The sequence below is a fragment of the Nannobrachium achirus genome (assembly GCF_963921795.1).
Source record: "Nannobrachium achirus genome assembly, chromosome: 10".
In the NCBI taxonomy this organism is placed as follows: domain Eukaryota; kingdom Metazoa; phylum Chordata; class Actinopteri; order Myctophiformes; family Myctophidae; genus Nannobrachium; species Nannobrachium achirus.
The window spans coordinates 35,139,978-35,156,916 of NC_137819.1; the positions used below are offsets into that span (position 1 = coordinate 35,139,978).

General features: G+C 40.4%; 2 protein-coding genes across 5 annotated transcripts; one reads left to right on the plus strand and one right to left on the minus strand.

The window, feature by feature from the left end:
* Positions 1 to 6: 6 nt before the first annotated feature.
* Positions 7 to 1,056, plus strand: LOC308292998 (free fatty acid receptor 3-like; the record flags this gene model as incomplete). Its single annotated transcript, XM_080735423.1, has 1 exon — positions 7 to 1,056. The coding sequence occupies one exon, from the start codon at positions 7 to 9 to the stop codon at positions 1,054 to 1,056; it is 1,050 nt and encodes a 349-aa protein (XP_080591549.1).
* A 2,255-nt stretch (positions 1,057 to 3,311) lies between these two features.
* usf2 (upstream transcription factor 2, c-fos interacting) lies at positions 3,312 to 13,774 on the minus strand. 4 transcript variants are annotated; one of them, XM_080734778.1, is made up of 11 exons: positions 13,235 to 13,774; positions 12,376 to 12,419; positions 11,677 to 11,786; positions 11,110 to 11,229; positions 10,385 to 10,547; positions 9,531 to 9,618; positions 9,213 to 9,257; positions 8,722 to 8,780; positions 7,960 to 8,054; positions 7,261 to 7,389; positions 3,312 to 5,690 (listed from the first exon to the last, which is right to left on the minus strand). In XM_080734778.1, the coding sequence occupies exons 1-11, from the start codon at positions 13,270 to 13,272 to the stop codon at positions 5,601 to 5,603; spliced, it is 981 nt and encodes a 326-aa protein (XP_080590904.1). In that variant the 5' UTR covers positions 13,273 to 13,774; the 3' UTR covers positions 3,312 to 5,600. The 4 variants fall into 4 exon arrangements, with proteins under 4 accessions (XP_080590904.1, XP_080590903.1, XP_080590906.1 ...); XM_080734777.1 differs by having other exon boundaries at positions 7,948 to 8,054; XM_080734780.1 differs by lacking the exon at positions 9,213 to 9,257.
* Positions 13,775 to 16,939: the final 3,165 nt, after the last annotated feature.

Sequence of the window (16,939 nt, forward strand, 5' to 3'; positions counted from 1 at the left end):
ACCACCATGGCAAACAGACACCTGCTGCTCTCTGGCTACATAGTCACCTTCCTAATGGGGGTTCCTGCCAACATCCTGGCGTTTCACACTTTCTACCTCAAGGTGCGGCGCAAGCCTACCCCCATAGACGTTCTCCTCCTCAACCTCACCATCTCAGACCTCATCTTCCTGGCTTTCCTGCCGTTCAAAATGAAAGAGGCTGCAGACGACATGACCTGGAGCCTACCCAGCTTCCTGTGTCCCATGTCTGGTTTCCTGTTCTACGTCACCATCTACAACAGCACCCTTCTCCTGATGGCTGTGAGTGTGGAGCGCTACCTGGGCGTGGCTTACCCCCTCAGGTACTCTGTGTCTCGCAGGCCACGCAATGCGGTGATTGCCTGCATCTTGTTTTGGGTGGTTTCTTCTCTGAATCTCAGCATTGTGTACATTGTTCCATGCTTAGGGTGGATTAAAGGCACGTCTGCTGGTTGTTGCAGCAGTATTAGTAATGGTGAAGGCAGTGGCGCTGGAGGTGATGTTGATGCCAATGGCAACAACACTCCTACTACCCCTCTCCCCTCTCGGCCGACCTGCTACATGGAGTTCAATAAAGACCAGCTCGGAATCCTGCTCCCAGTCCGCCTGGAGCTCTTCCTGGTTCTTTTCTGTGTCCCTTTCCTGATATGTTGCTTCTGCTATGTCAACTTTATCCTCATTCTGTCCCGACTGCCCAACATCGGCCGGCGGCGTCGGCTTCGCGCCATTGGTCTTGCCCTCGGTACCCTGTTGGTGTTTGCCGTCTGCTTTGGCCCATACAATGTGTCCCATGTTGTGGGGTTTGCCCATCAGGACAGTGAGGCTTGGAGGGACGTGGCGTTGCTTTCCAGTACCCTCAATGCCTGCCTGGACCCCATTATCTTCTATTTTTCATCAGCAGCTGTCAGAAGCATGCTCAATCACTGCTTCAAGAACTTCATAGCTAAACTGCACATCTTGAAGTCTGGAAGGGCTCCTTGCTGCCTGTATTTAGGTTCCTCCAAAGCAGACAAGTACAAGGAAACAGGGCCATCTTGAAAGTATTCAAGGGATGGCCCATTTAATAACTGTTCTGAGAAGGCAGGTTTTCTGTGTATCATGTATTAAATGTTGTACTTGAATTGTATATGAATGTGGTGAATGTGCATTTTATACATACTTAGTGTTTACAACTCTGCATGTGGTTAACATGAGCATTTAATGCATAAACCGTCATGCATTCATCATGTGGATTGTCCACCACAGTTACTGAAAAGGAAATCCCAGTAGTGTTAGATTGACACAATATGAAATATAAGTGAGACCACCAACATCAGAATACAAATTAGAAAATTGATGATGGGGTTTTGGGCCAATAATAAAAAAAGAAAAAAAGAAAACATTTTAAGGAATTATATCTTCTCAAAGTAAAGTGATAAAGGACCCACATGTTTAAATGTCCGGTATGTTCCTTTAAAAAGGAAAGCAATCTCTATTTAAAGGAAGATTAAATGAATTTTGATAGATTTACACATGCTTACAGCGAAACAAAGAGGGGAAATACACTGGCAACACAAACTCATCTAATTCAAGTGGTTTATTGAGCTGGTAATAAAGAAATTCAACCAGGAGCTGTTAGGATATAGTATGAGTCAGGTGCAAGATATTGCCTAATAAAGCTCTATTTTTGACGTGATATTTCAGAAGTGCAAACAGCATGGAGTTTACATACTGTAACTGTGTCGTAGTGTACATACTGACACAGTCTTGCCTCCGGTCTTAGGGTCTTTAAAAGAACACAGCTGCTCAGCAAGGTGATAAGGATCTCTCTGTAATAATGAGCTCCCGTAAGCCCAGGCCTTCCTATGCAGGTGGAGTGCATATATACTGTACTGTACAGTACATGCAGATAACGTCAGTTTATATAGTGCCCTATGCATACTGAACCTGGTACATATGATTATGGATATATTGGTTCAATAAATAGTTTTCATACTTGGATGATTTGTTATTAGTTTGCTCTATGTATACAATATGATTGAATTCAGGGGCCCCGGATATCGTAATTTGTAATTAAGAGTTGAACAATATCAGAATATCCCATGATTCTGGTTTCTGTTTATGACTATGAAACGGGTCTGAATCTATTTGATTGAAAAGTGTTCCAATGGCATCTAAATGAAACATGTGGTTGTAGTACAGCTTATCTGTGTTGTGAGAAAGAGAACAATGTCTCCCCTCCTGGGCCCAATACGTTTGAGAACCCCTGCTCTAACAGGTTATGATAATAGAGACATCTATCTGTCAGCATGTGAATAACATGATTGTTACTAACCATAACTGCTCAGCATGAGTTATCTGCCCCAGTAGAATTCATACTGGAGCTGCTTAGTGCAAGCATTGTCCAGTGTTGGTTCAGGGGTATCTGTGTCCAATATGGCTGTCCTAATAATATGGTTATATGATAAATACGAAAATAAAACCTGCTCTATTTTACAGTGAGATAAATGTACTATATGTGACAGAATTCAAGGTTTGACCTATGTAAAAATATAATCAGCTCAAATAATAACATTTGGCACACTAAGCAAACTAATATCCAAGATTATTGTAATTTACAAGCTTGACAGGAGAATCTTCAGTTTGATATTTTTGTATATAGGCTACTGTGGATTCATATTTGGACAAATGTTCTGGTGGGGAAGATCTGAAGATGTTGTGAAGCTAAATTCAATTGCTGAAAAACATTAATGAATAGGATTTAGTAGAGTTTAGGGCCCTTGTTGACGGCCTAGGCCCCAGAAGGAATAATATGCTTATTAAGTAAGTAACAGAGGGTTTAAATGGTTTTACAGTCAAGTCTATGAAAACATGTACTGTATGTCATTTGTGATGAGCTGTGACCAGCTCTGTTTGTGCTTGAATATTTTAGACCAGAAATTAGAACAAAATGCTACCGGAAAAACAAGAGCCAGACCCTTAATAGTACTGTTACAGCAGAGCTTCCCAGACACATGTACTGTTGACACAGACAAGCTGTATACAGAATAAGGCAGGTTGGTCAAGTTACATGTCAACAAGCCCCACCTGTGACCTCACCCTTTGCAGATTTACAAGCTCACAATGCATTGCGTTGCAACACGGTGTTAGCTTGTAGACCTAAAATTACCAATTCATCATGTCACTCTGGATAAATGGCTATTTGTGTAATAAAAACACATTGGTTTAAGCATCACTGTTTTTATTGTTCTACCAGAATTATTCATGCCAGTGGTTAAAATGCCATGCTGTGATTGCTTTCAGTGTAGACAAAACATGGTCAGTTACAAAATGTCATCACTCAATTATATTCCTTGTAATAACCTCAGCACATTGTGCTCCAGTCCTGTCTAAACCATAAAATTGTCACCAGCACTGGTTCCCAAACATTCAAAGTTACTGGAAAAAAATAAGATATTATCATATATCTATCTACATGATAATACTACTAACGCAGGTCTCCACCTCAATGCAACTATTAGTAAAGCCTGATTTATGCTTTAGCGTCAAGTAACGTATCGCTTGACATAATTTACATATTTTCAACTAAAATGTGTGATGCATGACACTTTTTTCACAGAAGCATAAATCAGGCTTAAAGCTACAACCTGGGACTTATTGTAATGAATACAACTTTATTATTTGTAACCAATCTGTATGGTAGAGTATTTTAATTATACCTAAAACATCAGCAGTGGTTGGCAGTGGTCCCTACACTTCCATTGAGAAACTTTAGACTCTGGTGTCAGGTAGGACAGACTGGTTGATAATGTTGTTATTTTGAAGCACACAGCGCACCAAATTGAACACTAGAAGTCTTTATTGTAGTTTGACCATTGTTGCAAACCTACTCTCCATCAGGGGAGGGAGACGGCAGACATAAACCTAAGGAGTTAGTTTTAGGACGAGATGTTTCAAGCCAAAACCTGACATAGTCGGAACTTGTTGAAATACAGAAATGCTTTACTCCAGTTCAGTGCATTAAATCAGTGACCTATAATAAGCAGATATACAAACGTACCATGATTTAATGCCCCGATAAAAACTATTTACATTTTCATAGTCAACCAGATATTCTCATTTTGATAACACATACTGTACATTGCACCAAATTGGGTCACAAATATAACTGCATACAATAAAAGACTGAGTTTGGGAACCACTGCCAGTGTACTATCCCAATTACCTGAGCTATGTTATCAACTGTCTCCAACAGGCTTCTATTAAGGCTTTGTGCTAAAAAATAAAACCTACATGCCGGTTCAATCAAAGACCGATTGCCAGAGAAGTGTTATCATTGCTGATGATGATACTGCCACTGCACCATGTTTATAATGCATGTCTCCCACAGAACATTATTCATTTCTCCCAGCCAGTCCCACTGTAACACACACCATGAGGCATTTCCTAAAAGAAATCTGACCAGGGTGTCAATACATTTTAATGTCACATGCCTTTTCTTTTCAAGAAAGCTTTCGAGTTCCACTGCAACAGAGGAAAATATCAAAGGTTTCATTACAAAACAATAGATCATTTTAGTCAAGTAAAAGTGTGGTGAGAGGCTTTGACTCATTTGGTTTGACTCACTGGAAGCCCGGGTTATATTTAGATGCACAGGTGTCGCTCACCGAAATTAGCCGATCTACAAGCCCACAATGCGCAATTTTGTGACATCTTGTAAGCTTGCAGATCAGCAATGTTTTGGTATACAATACTGCTGCATAACTAAAGACGATAAATCAGGCTTTAATGGTTCAAAACCCTGGACTGGCTGGGACAATCACGATAATGAAACTTAATGAAATGTTAGCTTTCAAATGTTTAGATGCTCTGCAATACAGAACACAAAAATGCAAAGAAAACCCTAAATCTGTCAGTTTTATGATGCACACAGTCCATTGACAGCAAACCTAGCCATACTAACAGTGATGACAATGGATGAAGGTAAACAGATTGCCTATAATTAGGAGGGAAAAAATATGTTGCAACAAAATTCAGGTTTGCAACAAAGTTCTGCCTAATACCTTTTAAACTAACATCTACGGCAACTGTTTTTCCTTTCTGTATAATATATATACCGTATATTCACTGAAGACTAATAAATTAAAAAACAAATAGATGTTTTCATTCTTGTCAAACAAAGTAATTCAAAACACAGCAAATATTGAACAAAGCAAAAGGAAAAAAACAAAACAACAAACAGTAGGCCAAAGGATAAATTCCAAAAGAAACATTCTCCATATTGAGTCCATAATTTAAACTAAGAACAAAAGTTAAATGAAAGCATGGTGGTGTATCAACATTGTTTTCCTTTAAAGGGTGGTGGGAAGGTGATGTCCTAAGTTATTTATTTCAGCGTCCAGTCGTGGAAGAGGAAAGCCGGAGGAGACTTTGCATTTCAGCTTTTAGTTCCTTTATTGTTTTCTGAGAGGCTGCACGGTGGAGGTCACTTGCAGTTTTCTCCTCTCAATATTCTTTCCGAGCATTGTTCAAGTGGGCCAGAGTATCTGTGGTTTGTTTTTCGTGAGGTGTGTGGGTTTGTGTTCGGAGTCCAGAACCTCGTGTCACTGTGGTGTTGTATCTCCGTTCATTTCTATACCGTGCTGTTGTAACTGCGCTCGGAGCAGTGCGTTGTCGTTTTTCAGCTCTTCAATCTAAAAGAATAAAATATTAAATACAGGGAAGAATAGAACTGACACTCAGCATCTTTGGATATTTTCTTTTAAAATAGAGCTAGTAAGGTTTAAAGTTTAAACATAAGTAAGCTTTAAATTTAACTTTAAACATGACTTATGTGCTAATATTTCTTTTATTGAACAATTAATTTAGCAAAGTAACAACAGCACAATGTCTTAATGCAGTGGTTCTCAACCTGTGGGTCAGGACCCCAAATTATTTTGGGGGGTCCCCAGATGATTAACTTAATGTGCAACATTGTTTTCTCACTCAACTGTAAACAAACCAACATCAAGTTTAAGTGTATAGGGTATCTGCACATTTCAAGTGACAATTTAAGGACTTTTTAATACCTCTAAAATGACAAATTAACCATTGGCCAAATTGTCAAATATTAGAAGCAGAAATTGTGAAAGTAGCAAATCTACATGCTCAAAACGCCTTGCGAGGCGTTGTAAGCATGTAGATCTGCTATTTTCACAATAGAACCGCGTTATACAAAATGTAATGCCTCAACTCTTAGTGCTCGTCAGGGTGGGGGGTCCCCAGTTAACACTTTCCCAGCTTGGCCAGAATGGCTTGTCTGTGGACTCGTCTTCCCCCCCGTGCGCTTCGCGTGCACGATCCGTGCACATCGAGGTAAGCGAATGTAATCCACTCTTATGAAGTGCCCATGTCAACTTTTATCTGATCAAAAACATCACAGACAGATGCTATGCTAACGCCTCCTCCTACAATGAAAGTGAACGTTATTTTGGCTATAGAGAACGAAAAGCTACCAGAAGCACTTCCGGTTCAAAGGGTTTAGAAAATGATCCTTTTAGATCAGCAAAGAAGAGACGGAGGACAGCTGCCGATCGTTTATTTTTATTTTTTATAATAATCATTTATTTCGGTTTTAACTCATTGAGTGCCTATCCCGAACTAGTTTGGCTTTATTATCGCATCCCAGAGTGCCAACCCTGAACTAGTTCGGCTTTTTAATAAATAAATAAAAAAAAATAAAAAATAAAAAAAAAATCTTTTTGTCCTCTGTTTACAGAGGACGATATTTGCCGATATTTGCTGATATTTACCATCCACTCCAATGCAATCCAGGATCTTTAGAGCTCATTTTCTCTGTTTTTTCTCCCATGCATGAGGTGTGCAAGGTTTAATCATGGCTAAGTTGACGAAAATCTAAATCTAAAATGCTTGGTAGCCAATAGCTAACTTCAAGCTAACTTCATTCTCTTCCTGTACATGCACAAAGGAAAGTGTTCTGGCAAGTCATGGCTCCAGGGCTTGGGCATGCATTACCAGCATATCTCTATTATTCTCTGGTCACTGGGCACCCTCTAGTGGTGATAGGCTGGCATTAAATGAGTTAATGACCTAGTACGGACAATTCCGGTCGGCTAATTTGAGTACAGAAGAAGTACGGTTTAATCCGGTTTTAAGATTAAGTGGCTCCTTGTGGCTGAGAAAGAGTTAAAATATAATTATTTTGGGGGTCGCGACCTGAAAAGGTTGAGAACCACTGAGTTAAGTGCTTGAAGGGAAGGTCACCTGTTGTCTAAGCAGCTCGTTGTCCACCTGGACTCTCTCCACTTCTTTGTAACTCTCTTGCAGTCGCTGGTTGTTCTGACGAAGCTCCCGGATGTAGTCACAGGCCTTGGACAAGATGCCCCCTTTACTCTGAGGAGTCAAGCAGAGGGTAATAGTTTATAGAGGTTATTAGGAATTTAGGATCCCCATTAGCTGGTGCATAATCTCTCAAGAACAGATGTAGTGCTATGTTACTAAAGGAACAAAACAGAGAGGGCGCTGTTTTTCCCTTTTCTTTGACGATGGTGCATAACAGCAGCTAGTCTTCCTGGGGTCCGAACAAAACATAAAAACATGACATTCGACAAGACATTACAGGACATGATATAAGTGCATTACTTATATCAGTATATAAGTGCATTACTTAGTTTGGGCAACGTTAAAATCATTCATCATTTAATTCCCTCCAATTCCTTCAACGATGTCTATTACGTTCAGTTAAGCGAGAGAACCCCTTCGCGCAAATCACTGGTTTACAAGGCAAAGTAGTAGTACTGTAGTATGATTCAAATTCCTTCCTTTACAGGAACAAAGAAAATACACATTCTAATATCATTTTAAGCAGGGGGTTTGTCACGTTATTTTTTTAAAAACACACACGCATTCACTCATTCACTCGCAAGTAGAAAAAAATGAATCATAGTCAACCTTTTGACTCACCGCTCCGGTCTTAGTGCTGTCTATGTTACAGTCAGGGATGATCTTTGACAGGGTTACAATCCAGTTGTTGATCTTGTCTCTTCTCCGCCGCTCCACTACAAAGACACAAAGCAACTCATATTTAATTGTTATGCAATCACATATACTTTGTGACTAAGTGCATGTGTTCTTTTTTAAATCAATAAAATATAAGTATGTTAATACAATATAACTTATACACAATCGGTCTGGTTGTATTTTGTCTCTCTGCCCTTCAATTGAGACATTTAGATCGTGTCAAAGGTCAAGTCTCACCTACTGTAGAAACAGGATCTGACACGTTTGGCCTGAAGGTCAATATTCAATTCATCCCTTGAGCAAGCAGGATGGCTCTATTAGCTCAATGGTAAGAAATAACAGCACTTTAACAGGGTTCAAAAATCCAGGATAGAAGAGGAAAGTAGCTTTAAAGTTATTCAACAAAACATAATTACACATTCAAATATGGATGCATAACTATCGTATATCTATCTATCTATCTATCTATCTATAAATTAGCCAAATCTCTGTCTGTGTTTATGCCCCTAGCCAATCACGGGCCACGGACTGTGTATAATCAGAGAGAGGCAAAGGGTGACATCATAATATCAAGGCATATATAAGGCTGCATACGGGTATCTATCCTCTGACGGTTAGTTTTAATACAAGAAACAAATTAGACAGTTACATCAAATATCATGTAATGTCATTGTTTTGTCTTTATAAATGCATACACAGTAATACCTTCATTGTGCTGTGCCCTTCGTCTCTCATCCCTAGGTGCACGCGGACCCTCCATTTTCCTGTAAAGCAACAAAATATTGAAGATATTGACTTTTGCACCCCTGATATACAGGTTGTAACAATATTGGAAAATTCCACAGCAACACAAGTTTCTAATAACGATACAGTAAATAACGTATTTGTTTTACTGCATCTGTGACATTGTTATGCTAAGGGGTGGGAATATACATTTTCATGCTACATACTGCAAGTAATTACTCATATTCATATGCCAGCAATTTTGCTCTTGCGTCATACTCACGGGCTGGGAATTCTTTGTTTTGAATCTTTATAATCAACACACAGGAACACTATACAAACACCACCTAGCACTTATCACAACTAGTAAGTGTAGCCACAATTCTGTCTCTACCACACATGATGGGAGTAGGGCGGTGGGAAGTGGGGGGGTTGTGGGGGTACATCGTAGGGGATGTCAAAGTTCTCCTCACCAGTTTGTATTGCCTTGCTGCAACATCTCGCTTTCACCAAGGTCTCTGGGGATGGCAGGTAAGTGGGACAGATTTTGTTTCTCAATTTTCTTTTTTTTAACCTTCTGAATCATAACCGTTCCTTTTTTATAATTAATTGTACACACAGTCACAAACCAATCATGCCAAACCAGGAAGCAATAGGTTAGGGAATATACCAATCCAATGTGGCATTGGGGGAGGGTGGGGGATGTAGAAGTGAGAAGCGTTGTCACCCCAAATGGAGGGGCGCTCTGTTATGTCAGTGTGAGAGTAAAACTTGAGTTACAGGATACTCACGTGGTGTAGGTGTGTGTGCGAGGTGCAATGGTACGCTGGGTACCGGTTTGCAGTACCTCAGGCGAGCTCATCATCACGTAAAACTGGCCTAAATTTAGAGGGAGAGAGCATGGGAATCAGACTGAATCATTAAATAAATCCGATTTTTTTTTTATTATAAAAATAATTATCAGTGAGAGATGAAAACAAAGAATCTGGAAAACAAAAGTAAACAAAAGAAAATAAATATACTTTCAAGCCGTGATGACACAAAAACAAGGTAAATCAGGCCATCTGTTTGGTTAATATTGTTGATGACGTCACTCAGCGCCTCTACTGTACAGAGAGTACAGTAGGGCGTCTGTCTCCTGGAGAGAGCTGACTGCAGTGAGAATGCAAATTGTGATAACAAAAATTTAGAGGCATTTAGAGGTGTAAAAATGATAAAGATTCCGCAACTTCATGGCATATTTACAGCTAAAACTGTACAAGTTTTCAACAAACTAGCCATCAAAAATGTGTATCCAGGCTCTCGCTTTTCTCCTTCCATGCTCGTGGCATGTTTAGCGGCTGTGTCCTGCTCTCTAGTCGGTCTCAAGCAACCAGAGCATCGGCGGAGCTCTTGACTGTCTAGATCGTCTATTTTGTGCGCGTCCCGTACGACAGACGAAGAATACTACGCAGTCACTCGCTCTGTTTTCAGAGCATTGTAGAAAGACCACGTGACCTACTGTAGCATAATGTTAAACTTCGGAGCGTGACATCACAGCTTTAATATAATCTCATCTCTGCATCACTGATCAACAGACACTGATGTGAAGTTATAAGGTGCACATGACCCACATCTCTGTCCAAACAAGCACATGTTCCCTTACCTCCAGCCTGTGTGAGTGCTTGGTCTGCAGTGGCCTGCACTGAGACGGCAGTAGCGTTTCCATCGCTGACGGCGGCAGCAGGGAAATATGCAAAACGCGTCTCTCCTCCCACAGTCTCACCTCCTGGGCTTCCTCCATTGCTGAAGGGGTTCTGAATAACAGCCTGGTGAGGAGCGAGCAAGAAACGGCAAAGAGTCGTGTGACTGATCGAAAACAGAACTGAAAAACTCATCGCGTGCACTTTTAGGAATAGTCAGATGATTAGAGAAGTTGTTTCCCAAATCACAACATATGCCTCAAGTTGGTCAGTGGTGCAATTATATCTAGTCATAATAACATCAAGGTCATTCTACTTTTCAATGTGGTGCTATCAAGAGTAGGTACTACAGGAAAACACCTTTTTATGCAAGAGGAGACTCTTTGTGTCTCCATAGGGAACAAATAGGGAGTTGCTGCTTATTGTCTTAAGAATGCGACAAAAACAAAATAATATCCATGAATTCAAGTGTCCATAGGGCAAGTAATCGATAGAAAAAGACGTTATTTGGGAAGTGAACTATCCCTTTAAGCCAGATTTATTTTTGCAGGCCAGTGTCCCGCACTGAAAGTAGCCGATCAACAAGCTCAGAAGCCATCGCGTTGCGACTTGTCAGCTTGTAGATCATCAATTTTCGGCATGGGACACCGTTGTATAATTGATGATGTATAAACCATGCTTTACACACCTGTGCAATTGCCTGTGGAGCTCCAGTGAACGCTGCAGTAGAAACCACACTGACCGCTCCTGCTCCGTCCTGTGCTGCCTCTAACTGTTCATCAGTCACCTGTACCACACGATAGGTCACCTGGGGAGAGGAACGCTTGTTGAATACATACTGTATGTATATATACATACCATATGTACAATTAATAAAGAAAACATTTCTCCAATGTAGGGCCGTCACGATTATGACATTTTATAGGACGATTATTGTCACTTAAATAATTGCGATTAACAATTTAATTGTATTTTTGACGTTGACAATTGCATTACTGTTTGGCTTGTAGGCTTTAAGTTGCACATGGCAGATATTTCACATAACCTAAATATACAAAGACATTACATATTTGACAACTTTATTCTTGAAAAAGAACATGGAACGATCTACAAGCCCACTATTTTTGTAAATGTTTGAGAATATAAGAACATTTTTCAACATTTAAACGATTATGACGATTATGACAAAATAACTGTGATTGTGTCAAATAATTGAGATTAGACTATAATGTAAAAATTGTGACAGGCCACTGACCTGTCCCCCACTGTTCTCTGTACGGAACTGGTACTGCACATTGTGGTCGCCGAACGCAGCCTGCTGTACATTGGCGATGGTCACTGTGGTCTGTGCTCCCACAGCCTCTCCTGAAAGCATCAAATCAGGCACACGTTTCAAAAGTGTGAATATGGAAACTACATTCTGGACGTCAAACTCTAGGAACATCTTGACTTGAATATATTGACAGTTAACTATAGAGTATACATTACTTAGTCAATAATGTCTGGGTGTGTGTCTGTATCGGGTCTGTATTGCAGAAATACTCTAGTACTTGCATAGCATACTAGTTCTCAACATAGAATTAAAGGAGTAGGCTACACCCAAAGGGGGACTTATTTTCTATCAATACACACCCCATAAAGCCTTGAATTCATGGAGATTTTTGTTTTTGTCGCATTCCTAAGCCAATAATTTAATGACCGGCAGACTCACCAGAGCATAAATGATTGGCTCAGGAATGAAACACACACACACACACACACACACACACACACACACACACACACACACACACACACACACACACACACACACACACACACACAAAAACACCATTAATTCTCAGCTCTATGAGTTGTAACTGACAGAAATAAAAAATAAATCATATTTTGGGGTGAACTACTCCTTTAAGCTGTTGTCTTTACCCAGCTGGAATGGAAATAATTTGATTGTTACCTTCCTGTAAATGGACAACCTCTTCTGTTTCCTGTTTCTCGTGACTGGGAAGAGGAGCAGAAAAACAACCCTTAAAATATAATATTAATCTAATTCACACAATTTGTGCTATGCAAACTCAGAATTAGTCATGAATCAATAGCGCCCCCATGCGGTGAGATTTGAGGAGTAACCTAGTAGTACTCCCTCATCAACAGCAATCGCGGTTAATAGAAATTGTTTTGCTACGTTACCGTTCATCGCCCGATAGTCTTAAGTATCCTTAAACAAGAGCTACATTAATGTTTTGCGTTTCATGTTTTGTTTTGAGTCAACGTTCCCTTATAACTGTTAACAATTGAAATTGCCCAGCAACGCCCATCCTTGTTTATTTGGCAAAAAAATATATATTTAAAAATAACAAAAGCTCTGGAATAACGTTAGCTGTGACATATTGGATTATAGACCACGCGCCAGTCTGATATGCCCTATTTACACAAAACATAAACACAAACCTATTAACTGTGCATCTCCAAATTTACAAGTGACCCACACACACAGTGTGACCGCTAACGTTAAAATCGCATCTAACGAGAGACTTGCAATTTGCACTAAATATTTCTACGAGAACATAGCCTATGCTATGCATGCAATATGCTACGTATAGTCTACAATTCGTGCAAGATGCCATCAGTCACATATCTGTCGGCTACCAAGAGTGAGATGGGGAAAAAATACAGAACTAAAAGTTATTCTATCCTACATTTAATGTGTTAAAAACACTGCGTCGCATAGACAGAGAACATGGTGACTTTAGCTCTGCTAGGCCGTGGAAGCCATTGCAGTTGCAAGCACGCAAATGCAATCCTCGCTCTCTTACCTCGTCGAGCTGTCCAGACTCTGTTCGAGCATATCCATGAAGGTTGCTGTTTTTAATGTGTGATATTCAGCGACACTGAAATACAGAGATGGAAGTACTGATCACGGGGACAAACACGCGGGTCATGTGAGAAAGACAGTCCAGGACACGTGAGGCACCGTCGGGCAAGGATCTAAAATGGATACCGCTGCAGAGCTGGGGGGACGTGTTTGCTTTCTGCTCTCTCTCTCTCGCTCGCTCTCTTTCGACCTTGTACTAGATTTTTCGTTGTTTCTCCGTTTCTGAGTGGTGTTAACGCGCGCCCCAGTATTATCTGAATAACTTGGGTCAAATTAACAGAACTATCTTTTTTGCTTTTGGATTGACAGAGCTCTAAATGCAACCGTACAAGATGATCTACTTTGGATTATTTGCTTGTTTTTTCCCCTTATTGTTCCCCCGGTGGCTGCGGTACAGTATCCGCGCCAGCCTGTGTCCGATTCCTCTTGCGCGCAATAAGACATGGAGTGGATCTGTTGTAGACTACGACCGCTTATAAACCCCTTTTCTGCTACATTTTGTGAACTTTAATATTTCCAAAATGCCACGCTGATGTCCTTTACATTTTGTGTATATTCTTTGTGAAAACAGCAGTTGACTGCCGTGTCATAAATAATGTAATGCATTAATCTGCAACATTGATATCACGTTGAATATTCTGTATACTATTCTGTATAATACTGTTTAATTTTGTTTATAGTATTGTTACTCTAGGAATAAAGGACGGGTATGTTTGCTGAAGAATTCATTGGCAGCGTTTTCATTCAAGTCCCTACTCAGGTGACCAAGGAGATCCAATCCGGGTTTTCCCACGAACCACATGACAAAAATGCCTTTTGCCCTGTGTTGAAAAGCAACGCAGAGCATTAGGCTCAGTTCCCAACAAGGCATAATCCCTCTGATATATTGATTTTTATAACGTTTACATAGCTCCAACCTTGCATGAATAATGGCATAATTGTACAAGATATCGGGATCTAATTTGACAACAGTGACGTATGTGTTGAGTTGGACTTGGACTGCTTGGACTCTATACTGTAGTAGTAGTAGTTGTCTGCAAAGCAGTTGATCAAGCAGCAAACAACCTTGCTCGCTCAGCTACATGTTCGTGTACCATCTCGGTCGATGGGGGGTGCTGCTGTGCTGAGGCTGACCTCTATTTATTGGACTTTTTTTGCCTCAAGGGCCTGCTACGCGAGGCGGAGGGGGGCGCAGCCTAGCCCAGCTATACCATCATCCACCCATGTTAAAACAAGGAGGGGATCGATACTGCAGTTATTTAGCTGCATTAGTATATAGAGTCTGGCCAAGCCAGGCTACCATAGAGAGCCTGGCTCTTGCGGTCAACCAGATCAAAAGTGAAAAGATGTGGTTTGTCTTGTGCCTGTGTCTTGTGCGTATAGCACCCCCTGTTTTCTGTAGCCTAGATTATATCAAGTAGACCGGTGACTAATTCCCCGTGGGGTCTTCAACAGGGGGTCTCGGGATCCTCAGAGTTACCACATGTGGGTCTCCAAAACTTTGTGTCACTTTTTCTTGTTCATTAACCACTTGAACCCTATATCCCCATATTCTGAAGAGGGCTTTAGAAGAGGTAGAGGGAAAAGCAGACCTAGGGTCGTGTGTGTGTGTGTGTGTGTGTGTGTGTGTGTGTGTGTGTGTGTGTGTGTGTGTGTAGCCTGAGAGAGTAAAATGGAAAACCGTATTAAGTAATGCAAAGTAGTCCTATTATACATGAATAGAAAATGTTTGAGCATTTGACAATTAAGGTATAATAATATATATTTATACCAGTAGGCCTATCCTATATCCAGTCATTTTGGGGCATAAGAAGTTGAAGGGTATAGGCTATATGACAACTTTGGTTTTAAACAAGGGTTCATATTTTAGATGTCATTAGAGAAAAGAAAAGATGAGTGTTAAAATGTCTCCATTTACTTCTTTCTATCGTTTTAGTGATTTTAACAATTTTGATTTGCATGCAATTGGCCAAATATGTATCAGACACAATAAGCCCATTCCCAAGATGCACCACAAATCTTTCATGGGCAGATGACTTATGGGGGCTGGTGTAAATAGTAACAAAGACATTGCCAGCTTATTGTGTCTAAAAAGACATATTTAGCCACTTGTACTCATGCCCCCACCAACTGAAATCAAAATACAAAAAACACTAAAACGATAGAACACAGTAAATTAAAACATTTTAACATCCATCTTTTCTTTTCTCTAATTACAATCTAAAATATGAACCCTTGTTGTAAAAAAAACAAACTTGTCCTTTAAGTCTGATAGTGATGTACTGTACATGTTCAAATCATGCATACTTTACATGCAAAAAGCATGTTTACATGGAGGTGCCCAGTCTGCCCACTCTTCCTTAGTGCCCACTCTTCTTGTATCCCTGTCGCCATAGACAGAGACAGAGACACGCTACACCTCCACCCACAAGCACTGATACGTTTGTACTCCACTTTGTATTATTTGAAGTTAAAAATACATCATTTTTTGACAATAAAGTAAAAAACTAAACATGGGAATGTTTCTTTCTCTCTCTCTCTCCACCCTCTCTCTCTCTCTCTCTCTCTCTCTCTCTCTCTCTCTCTCTCTCTCTCTCTCTCTCTTTGCCATTGGAGCTTCAGCTTACACAGCACTACAAGAGTACTGTGATGTTTCCAATGTAGGCAGGCTGGCTGAGTCATCAGCACTCACTCACATTCCAAACTGTGCTATTTTCATATGAAGACTGCACTGGAAAAACATCTGCAAAGACTTATTCAAGTTTTGATTTATTTATTTATTTGTTTTTTCCTTTCTTTTAGAACATAATAGATTAAAGTATTGTCCAAGATATTTATTGTCCAGAAAAGATGGTAACTACAGCCTGGGATAGTACTATGCAATGGATGTCAAGACCTAGGGACGATTCATACTCCACTTTTAGAGCCAAATTTATTTCGGTTCGGTTCGGGAAGTCACGAAATCTCTGTGGCACAGCCAAATTAATGACGGTACCCACCCCCGAACCTCTGAATGATGTCATATTGTAGTTTAGACAGAGCTGAACCGAAATAAATCTGTCTCTAAAAGTGGAGTATGAATCGGCACCTAGCCTATGGCCTGTTTCTGCAGAGTGAGGTAGCTTGATGTAACCTACAGTACAAGTACACCTCCTGGACATGACACTTATGTCGCAGGGACTTATGCCCAATCCTACCCTTGATGCTGAGTACCAAGCAGTCTTTATAGTCTTTGGTATGACTCGGCCAGGGATTGAACCCAATTCAGGGTGGACACTTTAACCAGAAGGGAGGCCACTGAGCTGGACATCAGTGCATAACAGATTAGACAGAAATAGAAGGAAAAATAATGAAAAAAGCACATATAAACTCATCTTAACCGACTCGGAGATAAGCATGGCATATCAAACGGATCTCATAAAAAATTGTAGATTATTTGTTTAGACCACTTTATTGAACAGCACCATTCATTCTTTCATACCCATTCCAAAAGGAGAGAGAAGGGAGGAGGCAAGGGAGGGGAACAGAGAGGAGGGACAGTCAGGGAGAACTTCCACCTATGATGCCAAACTCGAGGCCAACCTCCTCTGTCCTCTCCTCCCATCTCACTCCTATATGGGCACTCACTCAGAGATTGGTTTCTCAG